Raw genomic sequence first — 12922 nt, 5'->3', positions numbered from 1 at the left:
ACTGCAGGAAGAGGCCGGTCGCGTCGCGTGAACATGATTGGCCTGAGCTTTGACGATGGCCCACTTGCTTGGCAAATATTGATCCACCTCTCATATCAAGACTCATTCTGCGTCTATCCAGACATTATCGGACCTACGGCTGGTAGTATAGTTGCGCAGAGTTGCTTACAAGAGGTCTCACATCCACATCTGTACTGTCATTCCTGCATGACGGCTACCCGGTCATCAGGGATGAAGCAGGCTGATCAGGCTTATTGTGGCTTGGTCTCAACGAATACTAATATCATCCTTCGGCCATCTGCATGTGGTTTGATAGTGCTTTGGTGAGACGAAGCAGCCCCATGAATCTCATTGGTGATCAAATTCTAGCCTCCGTCATGTTGGTGGTGATCTCGGCCATCGCTCTTTCCATCAACGGTTGTCGCATGATCTTCCCGTACGCGTTTCTTTGGATGGTTTCCACGAAAACAACACCACCATCTAGAGCCTTGAAGCTGGCCAATCTATCTCTGACGAATCTTTGCACCTCTTGCTCGTCGATGCCGAAACCTCCTTCACGAATGACCACATATGCTCTAGGGAGCTCTCCGTCAACTTCCCTGGTGGGAAATCGAACACCAATCACAGCGGCATCAAGTATAGATTCGTGCAACAAGAGAGTCTGCTCAAGCTCAGTCGGAGACACTTGCCATCCACGAACTTTGATAAGCTCCTATACACGATCAGTCACCATGGTCCCTTCGATCTAAAGGACTCGATCGTTCCTCACCTTCATGCGACCAAGGATGTAGACATTACCGCGTTTGACGCACCCGAGGTCGCCAGTCCTGAGCCAGTCTGCGGTTGACACACCAGTAGTGGCGTCATGGAACCTCGAATAGCCATTCATCGTAGAGGGTCCACGAACTTGGAGTTCGCCTGCAACGCCTTCGTCGAGAATCTCCAAGCCATGGCTGTCCATCACCCTATGAGAGCGTCAGCGTCAATCCTGCTTTTCTTGAGGATTCCAATACCTTGCTTCCGTGTTTGGCATCAGTTCGCCTACACTTCCGTCCATGGTCCCCCTATCCCATGGTGTGGAAGTAATGCGACCAAACTCTGTCATCCCCCATACTTGAGATATGCAAGCGTCTTCATGCAGGATATCATACATGGCATCACTCAAAATCGGAGATAAAGACGAGCCGGCACACCATATTCGTCGTAAAGTCTTCAACACGAGCGGCGAAGTTCGTTGGTTAATAATGCTTGCCACCATAGTGGGAACCACAGCAATTTCTGTCACGTTGAACCGGTCCACAAGACTCGTGAAAATCTCTGCATCAAATCTACGCATGACATACGTAGGCTCACCACTCTGGTATGCCGAGTTCTGGACAAATGACGCACCGAAAGAATGAAACAACGGCAGAGAGATCAGTTGAGAGGCGGCGTACGGCTTCGGCTTCGAACACTGCATGGCAACTCCTGCTGCGACCAAAGCATAGTGAGAGGTAGCAGCTACTTTCGGTAGCCCTGTTGTCCCGCTGGTAGATTGAAGTACAGCAATAGTCGATTTTGCTATCGCCTCTCCGTTGAAACGTATCCAGTCTTGCTCGCCATATTGTAGCAAGCTAGTCCAGCATTTGAGCTCTTTTTGGATGGTTTGTCCGGCGTTCGGATCGAACACAAATATCTGTTCTGCTGAAATCGAGGCTTCCAGAGCAGTGGATATCTTCGTCAAAAGCCCTGCTTCGATTATGGCATACTTTGGCTGTGCTACTGATATCAAGTGGCTCAGCTCAGTTACTTTGTAAATGGGATTGGAGCCGACGAAGATTCCGCCTGATCCAATGATGCCAAAGTAGAGGATGGGATAAAGGATCTATCAGAGGCTTAGTAGCTTTCACGATGTAGGTTGGACCATACTGACATGATTGAAAGCATGCACAAGAACACAATCCCCTGGCTTCAATCCCACTGCTCTGAAACCAGCAATAAGCTTATGTATCAACGAGATAGTTTGTCGACTGTTGAGTCGACTTTGGTGATTGGCAGCATCAATCAGGATCTGTCGAGATAAGAATACAGCATATTGTATTGTGTGTTCTTGACAAGATACGTACGTCTTTCTCCACATCTACTCCAGTGTTGTCAAAAAGCCAGGAAAGCAAATCTACAGGTGGCACCTCACGGTATTCACTGGGCAAGTAGACCATGATTCTACAGTGTTTCAGAGCATGTTTCTTGAAAGAGACTGCATCTTTATGACAACCAATGCGAGAGGTAATATATATTTGGAGACCTTGCTGACCGCCAAGCACGCTATGAGCGCCACACCAAAGCTGCCCCGAATCTATGTGATCCTGCGAGCTTCTGGCAAGATCGAAATAAGACGAATTCCTGACGAGGTTTGAGGACTCATAACGTGCCATCGAATTCGTTCGTCACGGCATCTGTAGCTCGTGCAGTAAAGATAGGTGGCCAGCTCAACTTCGGGCCAGGGGAGAGGCAGACCTGACCAGGCTCCTCGTCAGAATCTCCAGTCAGATCAGACCTTTCGGGTAGGCAATAGATCCTCATCTGCATCCGCGGATCTCGATGGAGAACTGCTGCGACAGCCGTATCCCAACCATATATCCATCACTGCTCCACGTGTTGCTCCAAAACTTCAGCATCCATCCATACCAATGCGAGCGACATCTCTAAGCACCGCCCGAGGCCACCATAGATTCATCCCGACGTTCATACTGACTCGACACTGTTGCAGCGCCAGGGGCAATCTGCACGCCGCCATTGCTTGTGACTGTAGCTATGGGGCGCCCACAGTTGCTGCATGTGTGACGTGTGTCTTTGCATTCATCCAAAACGCAAGGCAACCAACAAAGGCAGCCGGTCAAGACGCAGAGGATTGCACCCCACATGAGTGCTCTGTCTCCTGAGTTTTTGGTCGTTCTCGTCATGACTGGTGCTTTGCAGACTGCACAGTCGACCTTCGCTGGCAGGCTTGAGAGCGATCCAAGAGGTGTCACATTCTCAGGGTTGGGGGTTGCGACTTTGGCTGGGTATGGCGGTGGGGCCTCCATTGTACGATGTGTTTGGAGGAGAAGGATCTGGGTTCTGATGGTCGATGTCGATGCGTGGTATTGATATAGAGTTGGAAGGCTCTAGCCTGGATGAGAAGATGCGATTCGATGTTTGTGGAAGCAGGCTGTGCTTGAGACCTTTTCTTTCAGAGCTCGAAGGATATATGGACTTATATGCTTCGATGTGAATGCGGAGCATCTCAATAAGTGAAAGAAGAAAATAAGGCAGAACCGTTCACCTAGGCAGATGAGAGCTCGCAGCTCAGCCATGCCCAGCCATTGTGCCTACATTCCTTCGCGATAATCCTCTTGACCATGCGGCGGTTGCGGATTGAAATAGACAAGGCGCGTTGATCAGGCTGACCGCATTGATGTGGCGCAGCTCAAAGGATTGCACGAATCCTTCATGTGTCACGAAAATATCGTCGATCTTCTTGAACGACCAACATTTGTTTCGTTTAGCGCTCTGAGCTTCGACGACAGGTTTTGGTCACTCACATATTACCAAGTTGTAGGATTTCCGAGCCCGTTTTCCGGGCATCTTGGCCAACATCATTAATGACTTACCATGTCCTCTTACTGGCCAGAAAATGTGCGGAAAGGGAGCACTTCGGGTGAGCATACAGAAGAAACATTGATGTTGTAAGTTGGGTCGCGAAAGCCCAAAAGAATCAATTCCAGCACTCCCGTACGTCCCCTGTGCAATTGGATACATGACGAGCTGAATGCACAATATGGATTCCGAGCTCAGGACAAGCATAGAAATCGGGCTGAGTTGCATATATTGTCTGAATGAGAAGAGTTTGATAGCATGGCCACGTAAATACAACGGACAAGGCATTGCTCTTACAGGATTCTGGATGCAATACCATCATCCTCATCTTCACGCCGCCCCTCTGCCAGTTCATCGGCGTGTTGATCACCAGCCACAACAAATCCATCCGCATCCGTACTCTCAATCCATCGTTCACCAGCTTTGCCAGGTTGTCTCCATGGAGGCACCTCTCCAGGACCAACCTTGCCCACACCCCTTTCTCTCCACTTCTTGGGCGGCTTGATACCCAGCTCGGCCATCTCTGTCCACTTCTTCTCGCCTCTCTTCTCCCATCTTTCTCTTCTGTCTTCAGCTTCTTCTTCATTGGGCTGCCATTTGCTCTTCAGAATACGCCGGATAGCCTCTGGTGGGACTTTGAAATGCTCAGCCAACACGGCCGTACTATATGTTTCTGGTGCTTTGGCATGTAGAGCTCTGATACCGGCCAAAGCATCTGGCGAAATGCGTTTACGGGGGTTCCAATTCTGCTCTCCGAATTTCTCTTGCAGCGCGTTCTTTTGTACGGTCCAGGTGTCGAGGTTGCGGTTGCGTTCCTTTTTGGCTAGCTTCGCTGCTGCTTGATCTGCGATGAGCTTTTCGGCGGCGGCGTGTTTTGCGGCCTTTTCTTCCTCTTTTCTGGTCTTGATTGCTTGGGCGATTTTGGAGGCTTTTGCTGCGGAGGGCAGCTTGGGGGAGGTGGCAGAGGCGATCAGCGAGGCCATGTCTACGGCCTCCTCGTCTTGGGTCGGATTTGTTTGTGATTCCAAAGCTTGCGCTGCTGCTCTTCTTGCCTTTCTGTCCTTTCTGGCTTGCGATATGGGTTTTGGCGTGGTTGTTGATGCATCCGCAGAGACGTCTTCAGCGGGCTCGGAGCTAGGTGTATTTTGTTCTAAAAGAATGGCCTGGTCCTCCGGAGCTAGTGGCGCACCCCTTGCCTTCTTCTCTGCTCTTACTTTGTTCTTGGAAGGCGACTTGGTAGCTGTTGCTGGCCCTGTTCCAGAGACTAGATCCAGAGTCACTGACGATGCGTCGTTTTGTGGTGGGAGAGATTGAGCCTCTGGAGCGTGTGCCGCTCTTCTCGCCTTTTTCCGAGCGTTTTTGCCGGGGTAGTTCTGTTTCGGTGTCGGCTCAGAGAAGATGTTCAATCTTTGGCCCAGGGACATCAGTTCACCAGGCTTGAGTTGAGGTTGTGCCAGCAAATCGGGGAAGAAGATGGCATCGACTGCTTGGTCTCGGTCCTTCAAGTCCAATTGTTGTATGCGCGCATGGCGTACTATTGGGTCGGGTTCGGTCTGCGCATGCTCTTCGTGTATGACTACCTCGGGCTCAAAGTCCACAGTGCTTCCAATCTCTTCATCGGGGTCGAACGGCTCGGGCGAGTTCAAGTCATGGCTCGACTGTGGTAACTGCGATATGTCGGACGTGGCATCTTGTGTTGTCGTCGTCGAGAGTTTGGGGTCGGTGATGTTATCGAAAGGCACAAAAGTGTCATCGAGTGAGCGGATAGTGGTATATGATTGAGAGGCAAGGGGCTGCGACGAGTTGTGGCGTATTTGCAAGGCTGATCGGTTGCTTAGATTTCTGAAGCTGATGTAATTGGGTCTTTGGCGGATGTCGAGGCCAGCGACATCCCTGACAAATGCCTCTAGAGCCCGTACTGAGCAAGGGCACTTGTAAGAACGCTGCATTTGATCGAAAGAATAGACTGGTTATGTGTTGGCGAAACGAGGGAGTCGAAAGACTGAGATAATTCGCCCATCGACGACCCCACCGCCAGGCAGAACCCTGGAACAATCATCTTGCTCCGTTAAATCCGCACAACTTTCGAGCCTATTTTTGTCGCCTACTGTTCAACTAGGTACTCAGAGATATCGCTGATTTTGGATGCTGTAATCATTCTTGGAATTTCGACATGACAATGCTAGGTCTGCAACATGCTCCACGCGCTCTTGACACCCCATACGGCCACACGTCCTCCTAGTAGACTGGCCTTGGTGACCACAAATCCAACCACCGATACAACCGCGACTCCCATCAACAACCACTTCAGACTCGCAATTTCAATCTCTTTCTTCGATAACTTGGCTTCCTCGACTCCACCCATCTCAGTCATGATGCTGTACTCTGGCACGTACTTGAAGTCGAACGATGTCTCTTCACCCTTCAATCCACCCTTGACGATGATTTTCCAGAAGATGTCTCGCAACACCACCAGCTTCTTCTGATCTGTTGATTTGTTCATGCGATTCGTGTAACACCAGAATCCGAAGAAGATGCATTGACCTGCCATCAATGCAGTATAGTATATACTCGGTTTCGGAAGCGCTAATGCATCACACAACTCATTGCCATTGAGCCATCGTGCTCCTGCGCAGAGGAAATCCGAAGATGCATAGCCAGGAGGCTGGTCTTGCAGACTGCGAATCACATTGTTGGCCAGGATCTGTGATGTCCGCGTCGGTGCAATCTCATGCATCATGATGCTGTCGAGGATGCGCTTGCTCTGTTCCTTCGTTTCCAAAAGACCCTCGACAGGACAGCCAATCACGTAGGCAATGTACCGCCATAAAGCTGTATAATCCTCGATCTCCTGTGGACGAAGATATATGCCCTGTCGAGGCAGCGATATCCAGATAAGTGCGCTAGAGAAGCTGACTATCGTGCCAACACAATCCATATTGTTGATGGGTACTCCAAGTTTCTCCGTGTCGAAGTATTCCGGTCTCGTGGCTGCAAGTTTCATGATTCGATTCCGTACTGTTGCGTGTAGTAGTCGTACTCGGATCGTGGCCGCCCATCCTTCACCTCCAGGCTGAATGGCTTCCAGTGATTTTGTGCACTGAAGAAGATATTGTGTGGTCTCAAACAAGCGATTTCTCGCCACATCGACAGAGAAACCTCCTGTCCTTGACAAGACCTCGGTCACTCGAGCTGCTCCGAGCCCACCGAGTAGAGATTGATATGCCAGTCCAGTAAGAACAGGTCCGCCATATCGATAAAACACATCCTGTCCGCGTGCAATTTGCTCCCAGTCCACCCATTCCGGAACAGTATTCACCTGCTGCCAAAGTTCCTGCAGTACTTCATCCTTCTCGGCATTATCGCGGAAGATCGCATACAAGTCTCTCTTAGGCTTGACCTCTGGAGTCGGCTGCTTCTCCTCATCAGGAAATGGTTCTTTTCCTTCCGAAGGTTTCTTCGTGCTGCGCGGTGGTGGTGGCGAAATCTCGTTTAGTCGGTTTAATGCCTTTTCTCCAAGATAATCCCATCTTTGTTTTGCTGGGTTCATTTGGTCCAGTGTCAAGTGCTCGTCCGTAAGCACGAATTTGTATCCCCATGCTCTGTGTCACAGTCTCAGTATTTTTGTACTGCATGTGATGTTTTGCCTCCAGACTTACGAGACGGTATTGGGCGGATCTCTTCTAAACCACGACATTTCTGCTATGCTAAGATGTGATTACACCAAACGAAAAACGAAAAGAAAGAACAGAAAGGGATACGGTGTAGGAATATTGTATTCAGGTTTAGTGATGAATCAACAAGAAGTAGTAATAGGGAAGAAGTAACGGTCTAGCCTAGATCAACGATTGGTGCGAAACAATTAGTTGGAGCCGCTAGACAGTGAGGTCATCGACAGATATTTAGCCTTTCGATGCTTATGCATCCTTTTCGATCAAACACGTGGAGAAGCCAGATTACCTTGCATGTATTGCAGATCTGTTTTGTATCCTCCCTACTACTACAGCGAGATTCGGCAGAGAAATCGATTTGTCCCATGGAGAAGTGGGTTGTTCGCCGCGTAGCCCTTCGAAAGTCAGGAGTTGGGGACGGCATGGGGAAGTTGCCACCAAAAACATGCACTTCTTCAAGAACATGAAAGAGAGCCGACAAACGTATGAGAATTTGATGAATCGCCGTGAGGCAGATATAAAATCTAGATAAATAACTGAACTATATGACAAAGGTATAAACGTAGAAGAAACTCCATGGCTCTTATTCCTTGAGCATGCCACCAACCACACCATAAAACACCTTTCGTCGAGAGGTTCGATATTTCATTCCTGGGATCTCTCTTTCTCTCTCTTTTCAAGTTCTCGACACTAAATAGTCGAGAACAAAATCATTAGTTCATATCCATTCAAAATATGTGCCCGACGCCGGATAACGATGCAAGAAAAAATATCAAGGGACTGTGTCGACGTCTATGCGCGTCTGAAGATATCTCGCAGCCCCCTTCTGTCGTTGGTAGATTCGAGAGAACAGCTACGGTCATAAAGAGCCTGGAAGATTCAGTTAGTCGTGTGTCTGCAAATACCTTGATCTCTGAAGAACTTACCTCGTCATCTCTGATCATGTTACTGTTCAGGATCAATGCTCTCAACTCATCATTCCTAGGGCCGAGCATGGAGTTCCTATAAGGCAGACCTTGCGCCTTTTGAATCCCGACGACCGTTTCTCCCATGACTTCGAACTTGCGCCAGTTGATTCTGCCATTCACTTCGTCGCCGACAAAGGTCTTGTTGCCTTCCTCGGCGGCCACAAGATCTCGGATGGGTAGAGGGAGGAAAGGGATTCTCTCTCCGCTTGAGTTCTCCCAAGCCAGGCGATAAGCAGAATAAGAGCGAGTGGGAGACATCAATATCTCCAGCTTCATCCAATCCTTGCCGGTCTCGGGTGAAACCAGTTCTCGAGTAGCGGCAAGTCGGTGTACGGCTGCACTGCTGATACCGGCAAGGAACGCCCCCAGCGAGTTGTAGTTGTTCATCTCTCGCAGCTTACGGGCGACATGCATGAGCTTTTCCAACATCAGTACACGGTGTTTCGCCTTCTCTCTAAGCAAGATGAAGTTGGCCACCCAGTCTCGAATGTGATTGAAATGGTCGATCATGCGGCTGACATGTACTATGGATTTGCACTGTGCCTTCTGAGTTTGCGATAAGGAAACGTGCCGCACCAAATCACGCGGACGTACTGCACTGAACATGATCCAGTCAATGCGTGTCAGTTCGCAAGCGATGTGATCCGTTGGTGTTTCCATAAGCATGTGCCAATGCATCTTGCTGATTGGAATCTTGGGGACGGGAACCAGAGATGGGCCTTGTCTACGTGCTGCGTCCACGGTCTGCAGCATGCCAAAGTCGGTATGTAAGGAATGGGCTGCATTTCTACCCTGGCCGCCATCGAGAGACAGGCTTCCCAGGTTGTCGCTAAAGTCAAATTCGGGATCGTCCAGGAGTGTGCTCACACGGGATGACCAGCCGAGATCGGGGCTCAGGAGACCGCGTTTTTCACGATCCATGTCACAACAAGCCCAATTTGTATCATCGTCTTCTGTCACAACGTCCAAGTCACAGCTCATCTCACGAGCGGCAGCAGAGAAGATGCGTGTGTTGGACAGCTTGGCGACGAAGATGCGCATGCGACGGCGGGTTTTTGTGTGTGCAAAGTCTCCAGGGTATGTTCCAATCCATTGCTCAATGACAGATAAGTAGCGTAATTGTGAGACAGTCTTTGTCATGAAAGGACAGTTTTCTTTTTCCAAGGCTTCGAAGCGATGAACTATAGCTTCCAGCAACTGTCCGGGTGCAGCGAATTTCCGATAGAGGGCAAGAAAGACAGAGCCGAATCGTGTGTCGGCTTTTGATCGCGGTAGCCCCAGGAGACGGTCGACGAGGTTGTCAAAGGAGTATCCCCGCTCATCGGATGGGGCCTCTGATTGACTATCGACATCAAGACCGCCATCCTCAGATGAGGAGGCGTGCTCAGAACGAGATGAGTCTGTAATGTCGTCGCGTGATTCGTCCAAATTCGTGTCAATGTCGAGGGGCGGATTTGTGGAGGCTGAAGGGGTTGTCACCATTGTGGTAGAGTCGTGTCGTGAGTCTTTGCGCATCGTGTTTGACTGTGCCGAGCTGGCTCTTACGTGACCTTGACGTGAATGTGATCGAGAGGCTTGGGAGAAAGCCAGGGCGGATGATATGGTTCGACGGCGAGATGAGGCAGGGTCTCTCTGGGCTTTACAGAAGTTAGCCAACTATACTTGCATGGTGGAGCGTTTAGGGCATTTTCAGGGCAGGATGGGGGCGCCATGTTGACAAACAAGACTTGTTTGCGTTTGCATGGGAGCGACGCCGGGGCTGGAGGAACAGGGAGGCGGTGGATGCGACTTGCCCGAAACAGCTTGCAACAGGCTGGCTATTCCCTTTGCGTGGGAATCGACATGCGATATGGAGGATTGAAGCGTGTCGAGCGAGCGGAGGATGGCTTTTGCTCGTTGTTCGATGTTGTTTGGATCAAGCTGGCGATAGGTCTTGTCGATGTCGCATTTGTTTGAGACAAGGACCGAAGGTACCGACGATTTCTCGAGGGCGTCTAGACGGCAGTTAGCCATGTTGAGCGAGTCAGGGCGGAGAGTGGATGGGTCACTCACTCAGGACGACAGGGACGTCTTCAAAGGTGTCCTTGTTGGAGATGTCGTACAAGGTGCATGCGGCGTCAACACTGGGCATACGGGGGTCCAAGGGCCAGGTGATTCTGTTTTTCTTGTCGACGTGGACGTCTTCGAGTCGGCACTCTAGCATGCGCACCAGGTAAGTAGCACTGTCGACCGAGATGCGACGGGCATTGACTGCAGCTGTCGGGCGGTTTGCGAGGCCTAGGGACTGCTGGATGAAGGTCGACTTTCCCACGCCGATGCTCCCGACGACAGCAATGTTGACTTCGTATTCCGAGTCGTTGTTGGTCTGCAGGAAGCCGTTAGTCGCCAAACGGCGTGGGCTTCCTGCTTGCTCATCCGTGTCAATGCCCAACCCCCGTGCGTGCGACAGTGAAGACGATGCTGCGTCCGCCAGAGGGGTCGAGGGCCGACTGAGCGAGGATTGCTGCTGCTGGCCGCCTGCATATTTGGCCGTCGCGACTGGCGAAGAGTGCGTCCGAAGAACGCGTGGCCGTCCAGACGCCGACATGTTCAATTGTGCTTGGGCTGCTGTTTCTGCTGCCATTGTTGGAGTTGGTGCGGCTTGTTCATGGTACTGCTGTTCCGCCATGGTCTTGATGAAAAAGGCAGCGACTGCTGCATGGCCAGTCATTTCATGTCTCGAACTGGGTGATCCGCCGTGACTTCTTAGACCATTTGACGATCTCCTTTATTCACGCCAAGCCAGAGTCTGCTTCGTCTAATCACGACCATCTGTGCTGCCTCTCCGTCCGACCTCTCTATTCCTCTGTCTAGACCTTCATCTAGACTCTCGCTGCCTCTCTTCTCGTCGTGTCCATTTGGCTCGCCTTATTCATCAACAATATTACGAATCCCATCTTTGAATCAATCTTTGCGCGTCCTAGCTGACCCGACAGTCGGGGTCTGGGTCTTCGGCCAGCATCCGAGAAACGGCTCCACGCGAGTCGGCCCTCCACCTAAGCGTCCTTGCTTTCTCTTTTCTTAGCACCCAAGCCTCGTTCAATATCCTACCAAGACTACTCTTAGAGTCATGCTCAGCTCGCTTTGCTCGAATCGTTCAGAGCGGCGGTCAGCTGGTGACCAACACAGCCGAATGGCTCGTGGAGATCTACCTTGTCTCGAACCCAACTACCAGCACAGGTTCCTGTTGACGAATACCACACTCCCCATGTCTCCTTGACCTGCACTTCCGGCTAGTATTCCTCAGCTCCCCTGATTGCGTAATTGCGGACTGGTCTTCTCGAAGAACTATGCGGTCAATATGGACATCTCACAGTTAAGATGTAAACTGTCTGCTTTCAGATCACAGCAGAGGTACCTGTGTTCTTCGCGATCGAGTCACTTATGTACAGAGATTTTGACTCTACAATGATCATGCGAATCGTAAGGAACAGGAAGTGGAATGCCATCCTTTACATGATATTTGACATCAAGCTTCGAACCTTCTGACCATCCAATACCACAACTGTACAATGACGTCAAGAACACTTGATGAGCTCATTTGACTTACCTCTACCCTTCCAGAGCTCAAAGCTGTTTACCACAGAAACATTGAGACACTTACTACGTACACAATGGCTCCCTCCGGATTGGCAATTCTCTTAGGCGCAGGCCCCGCTACTGTGAGTATGCTCTCGAGCGACAAAGCCATCTGTACTGAAAGCAACAAAGGGTGCTGGCATCGCACGCGTCTTGGCCGACCCGGCTCGCGGCAACATGGCAGTCGCGCTGCTTGCTCGACGCTCTGAAGTGCTAAACGACCTAGTGAAAGGCCTCAAGTCATCTCTTGATGATCCTGTCGTCGAAGCTTTCCCTTCAGACACCTCGCCTGATTCGTTGAAGAAAGCATTCTCAGACATCGGCCAGCACAAGTCTTTCAGCGGTCTTAAGCTCCGTGTAGCCATCTACAACGTCAAGCACTCTTCCAAGAAGCCTTTCCTGACCGAGACCTACGGCGATTTCACCGAATCATTGGAAACATATGTCGGGGGCGCCTTCACGTTCTCACAGGAATCACTCAAGCGATTCTTTGCCGACCATGGAGAGTCAACACTAGCCGAAGGCTCCCCTAAGAAAGGCACACTCATCTTCACGGGAACTCTCGGTGCTCTCAGATGCAATGCCGAGTACGCGGCATACGGCGCTGGCAGATCAAGCGTAAGACAGCTTGCCCAGACACTCGCTCGCGAGTTCAGTGCGAAAGGTGTCCACGTCGCACATTGTATTGGCAACGGATCCATCGAAGATAAGGACGGAGAGGATCAGAAGACCGGAAAGAAGATATCGGCTGAAGCTGTGGGCAAGACCTATCTATGGTTGGCGGAGCAAGAACCGTGCTTGTGGACTCATGAGCTCGATATGAGACCCGCACAGGAGAAGTTTTGAGCAATAGGGCGAACGCCGACAGGTTATCGCTGCACAGGATCTTCCTATCAACTCCGAACGCCGCAAATCTACGGTGCTATACGGTATCTACCAACGTCTGTAGTATGTAATGCCAAGTCGTTATTGTCAGGGTTATCTCTGATGGCCAAATTTCTCTACGGTTTTTACAGCGACCAGATGACGAGTAAGTAAAGATCACCA

The 12922-nt window shown here is 50.6% G+C and overlaps 6 protein-coding genes across 6 annotated transcripts; 1 reads left to right on the top strand and 5 right to left on the bottom strand.

Moving 5' to 3' along the window:
* Window positions 1–133: 133 nt before the first annotated feature.
* On the bottom strand, window positions 134–2198 carry M438DRAFT_406539 (acetyl-CoA synthetase-like protein; the record flags this gene model as incomplete). The annotated part of the gene is made up of 5 exons (XM_029909853.1): window positions 134–712; window positions 770–965; window positions 1014–1864; window positions 1913–2050; window positions 2106–2198. 5 exons carry the CDS (start codon window positions 2196–2198, stop codon window positions 359–361), a joined length of 1632 nt encoding a protein of 543 aa, XP_029759815.1. The 3' UTR covers window positions 134–358.
* Window positions 2199–2263: 65 nt separating this feature from the next.
* On the bottom strand, window positions 2264–3516 carry M438DRAFT_346562 (uncharacterized protein). The gene has a single exon (XM_029905705.1). It carries the CDS (start codon window positions 3063–3065, stop codon window positions 2685–2687), a length of 381 nt encoding a protein of 126 aa, XP_029759814.1. The 5' UTR covers window positions 3066–3516; the 3' UTR covers window positions 2264–2684.
* A 200-nt stretch (window positions 3517–3716) lies between these two features.
* M438DRAFT_346561 (uncharacterized protein) lies at window positions 3717–5599 on the bottom strand. Its single transcript, XM_029905704.1, has one exon. It carries the CDS (start codon window positions 5565–5567, stop codon window positions 3912–3914), a length of 1656 nt encoding a protein of 551 aa, XP_029759813.1. The 5' UTR covers window positions 5568–5599; the 3' UTR covers window positions 3717–3911.
* Window positions 5600–5755: 156 nt separating this feature from the next.
* Window positions 5756–7374, bottom strand: M438DRAFT_366295 (uncharacterized protein). The gene is made up of 2 exons (XM_029907867.1): window positions 7278–7374; window positions 5756–7220 (listed from the first exon to the last, which is right to left on the bottom strand). The coding sequence occupies exons 1-2, from the start codon at window positions 7313–7315 to the stop codon at window positions 5801–5803; spliced, it is 1458 nt and encodes a 485-aa protein (XP_029759812.1). The 5' UTR covers window positions 7316–7374; the 3' UTR covers window positions 5756–5800.
* Window positions 7375–7759: 385 nt separating this feature from the next.
* On the bottom strand, window positions 7760–11147 carry M438DRAFT_298963 (ras GEF). The gene is made up of 4 exons (XM_029902010.1): window positions 10310–11147; window positions 10051–10251; window positions 8216–9894; window positions 7760–8159 (listed from the first exon to the last, which is right to left on the bottom strand). Exons 1-4 carry the CDS (start codon window positions 10965–10967, stop codon window positions 8082–8084), a joined length of 2616 nt encoding a protein of 871 aa, XP_029759811.1. The 5' UTR covers window positions 10968–11147; the 3' UTR covers window positions 7760–8081.
* A 730-nt stretch (window positions 11148–11877) lies between these two features.
* Window positions 11878–12868, top strand: M438DRAFT_320929 (NAD(P)-binding protein). Its single transcript, XM_029902894.1, has 2 exons — window positions 11878–11958; window positions 12008–12868. Exons 1-2 carry the CDS (start codon window positions 11911–11913, stop codon window positions 12719–12721), a joined length of 762 nt encoding a protein of 253 aa, XP_029759810.1. The 5' UTR covers window positions 11878–11910; the 3' UTR covers window positions 12722–12868.
* The last annotated feature ends 54 nt before the right edge of the window (window positions 12869–12922 follow it).

This window comes from Aureobasidium pullulans (assembly GCF_000721785.1).
Source record: "Aureobasidium pullulans EXF-150 unplaced genomic scaffold scaffold_11, whole genome shotgun sequence".
Classification (NCBI taxonomy): domain Eukaryota; kingdom Fungi; phylum Ascomycota; class Dothideomycetes; order Dothideales; family Saccotheciaceae; genus Aureobasidium; species Aureobasidium pullulans.
Note: the sequence above shows the minus strand (reverse complement) of the source record. Positions and strands in the feature narration are given on the sequence as shown.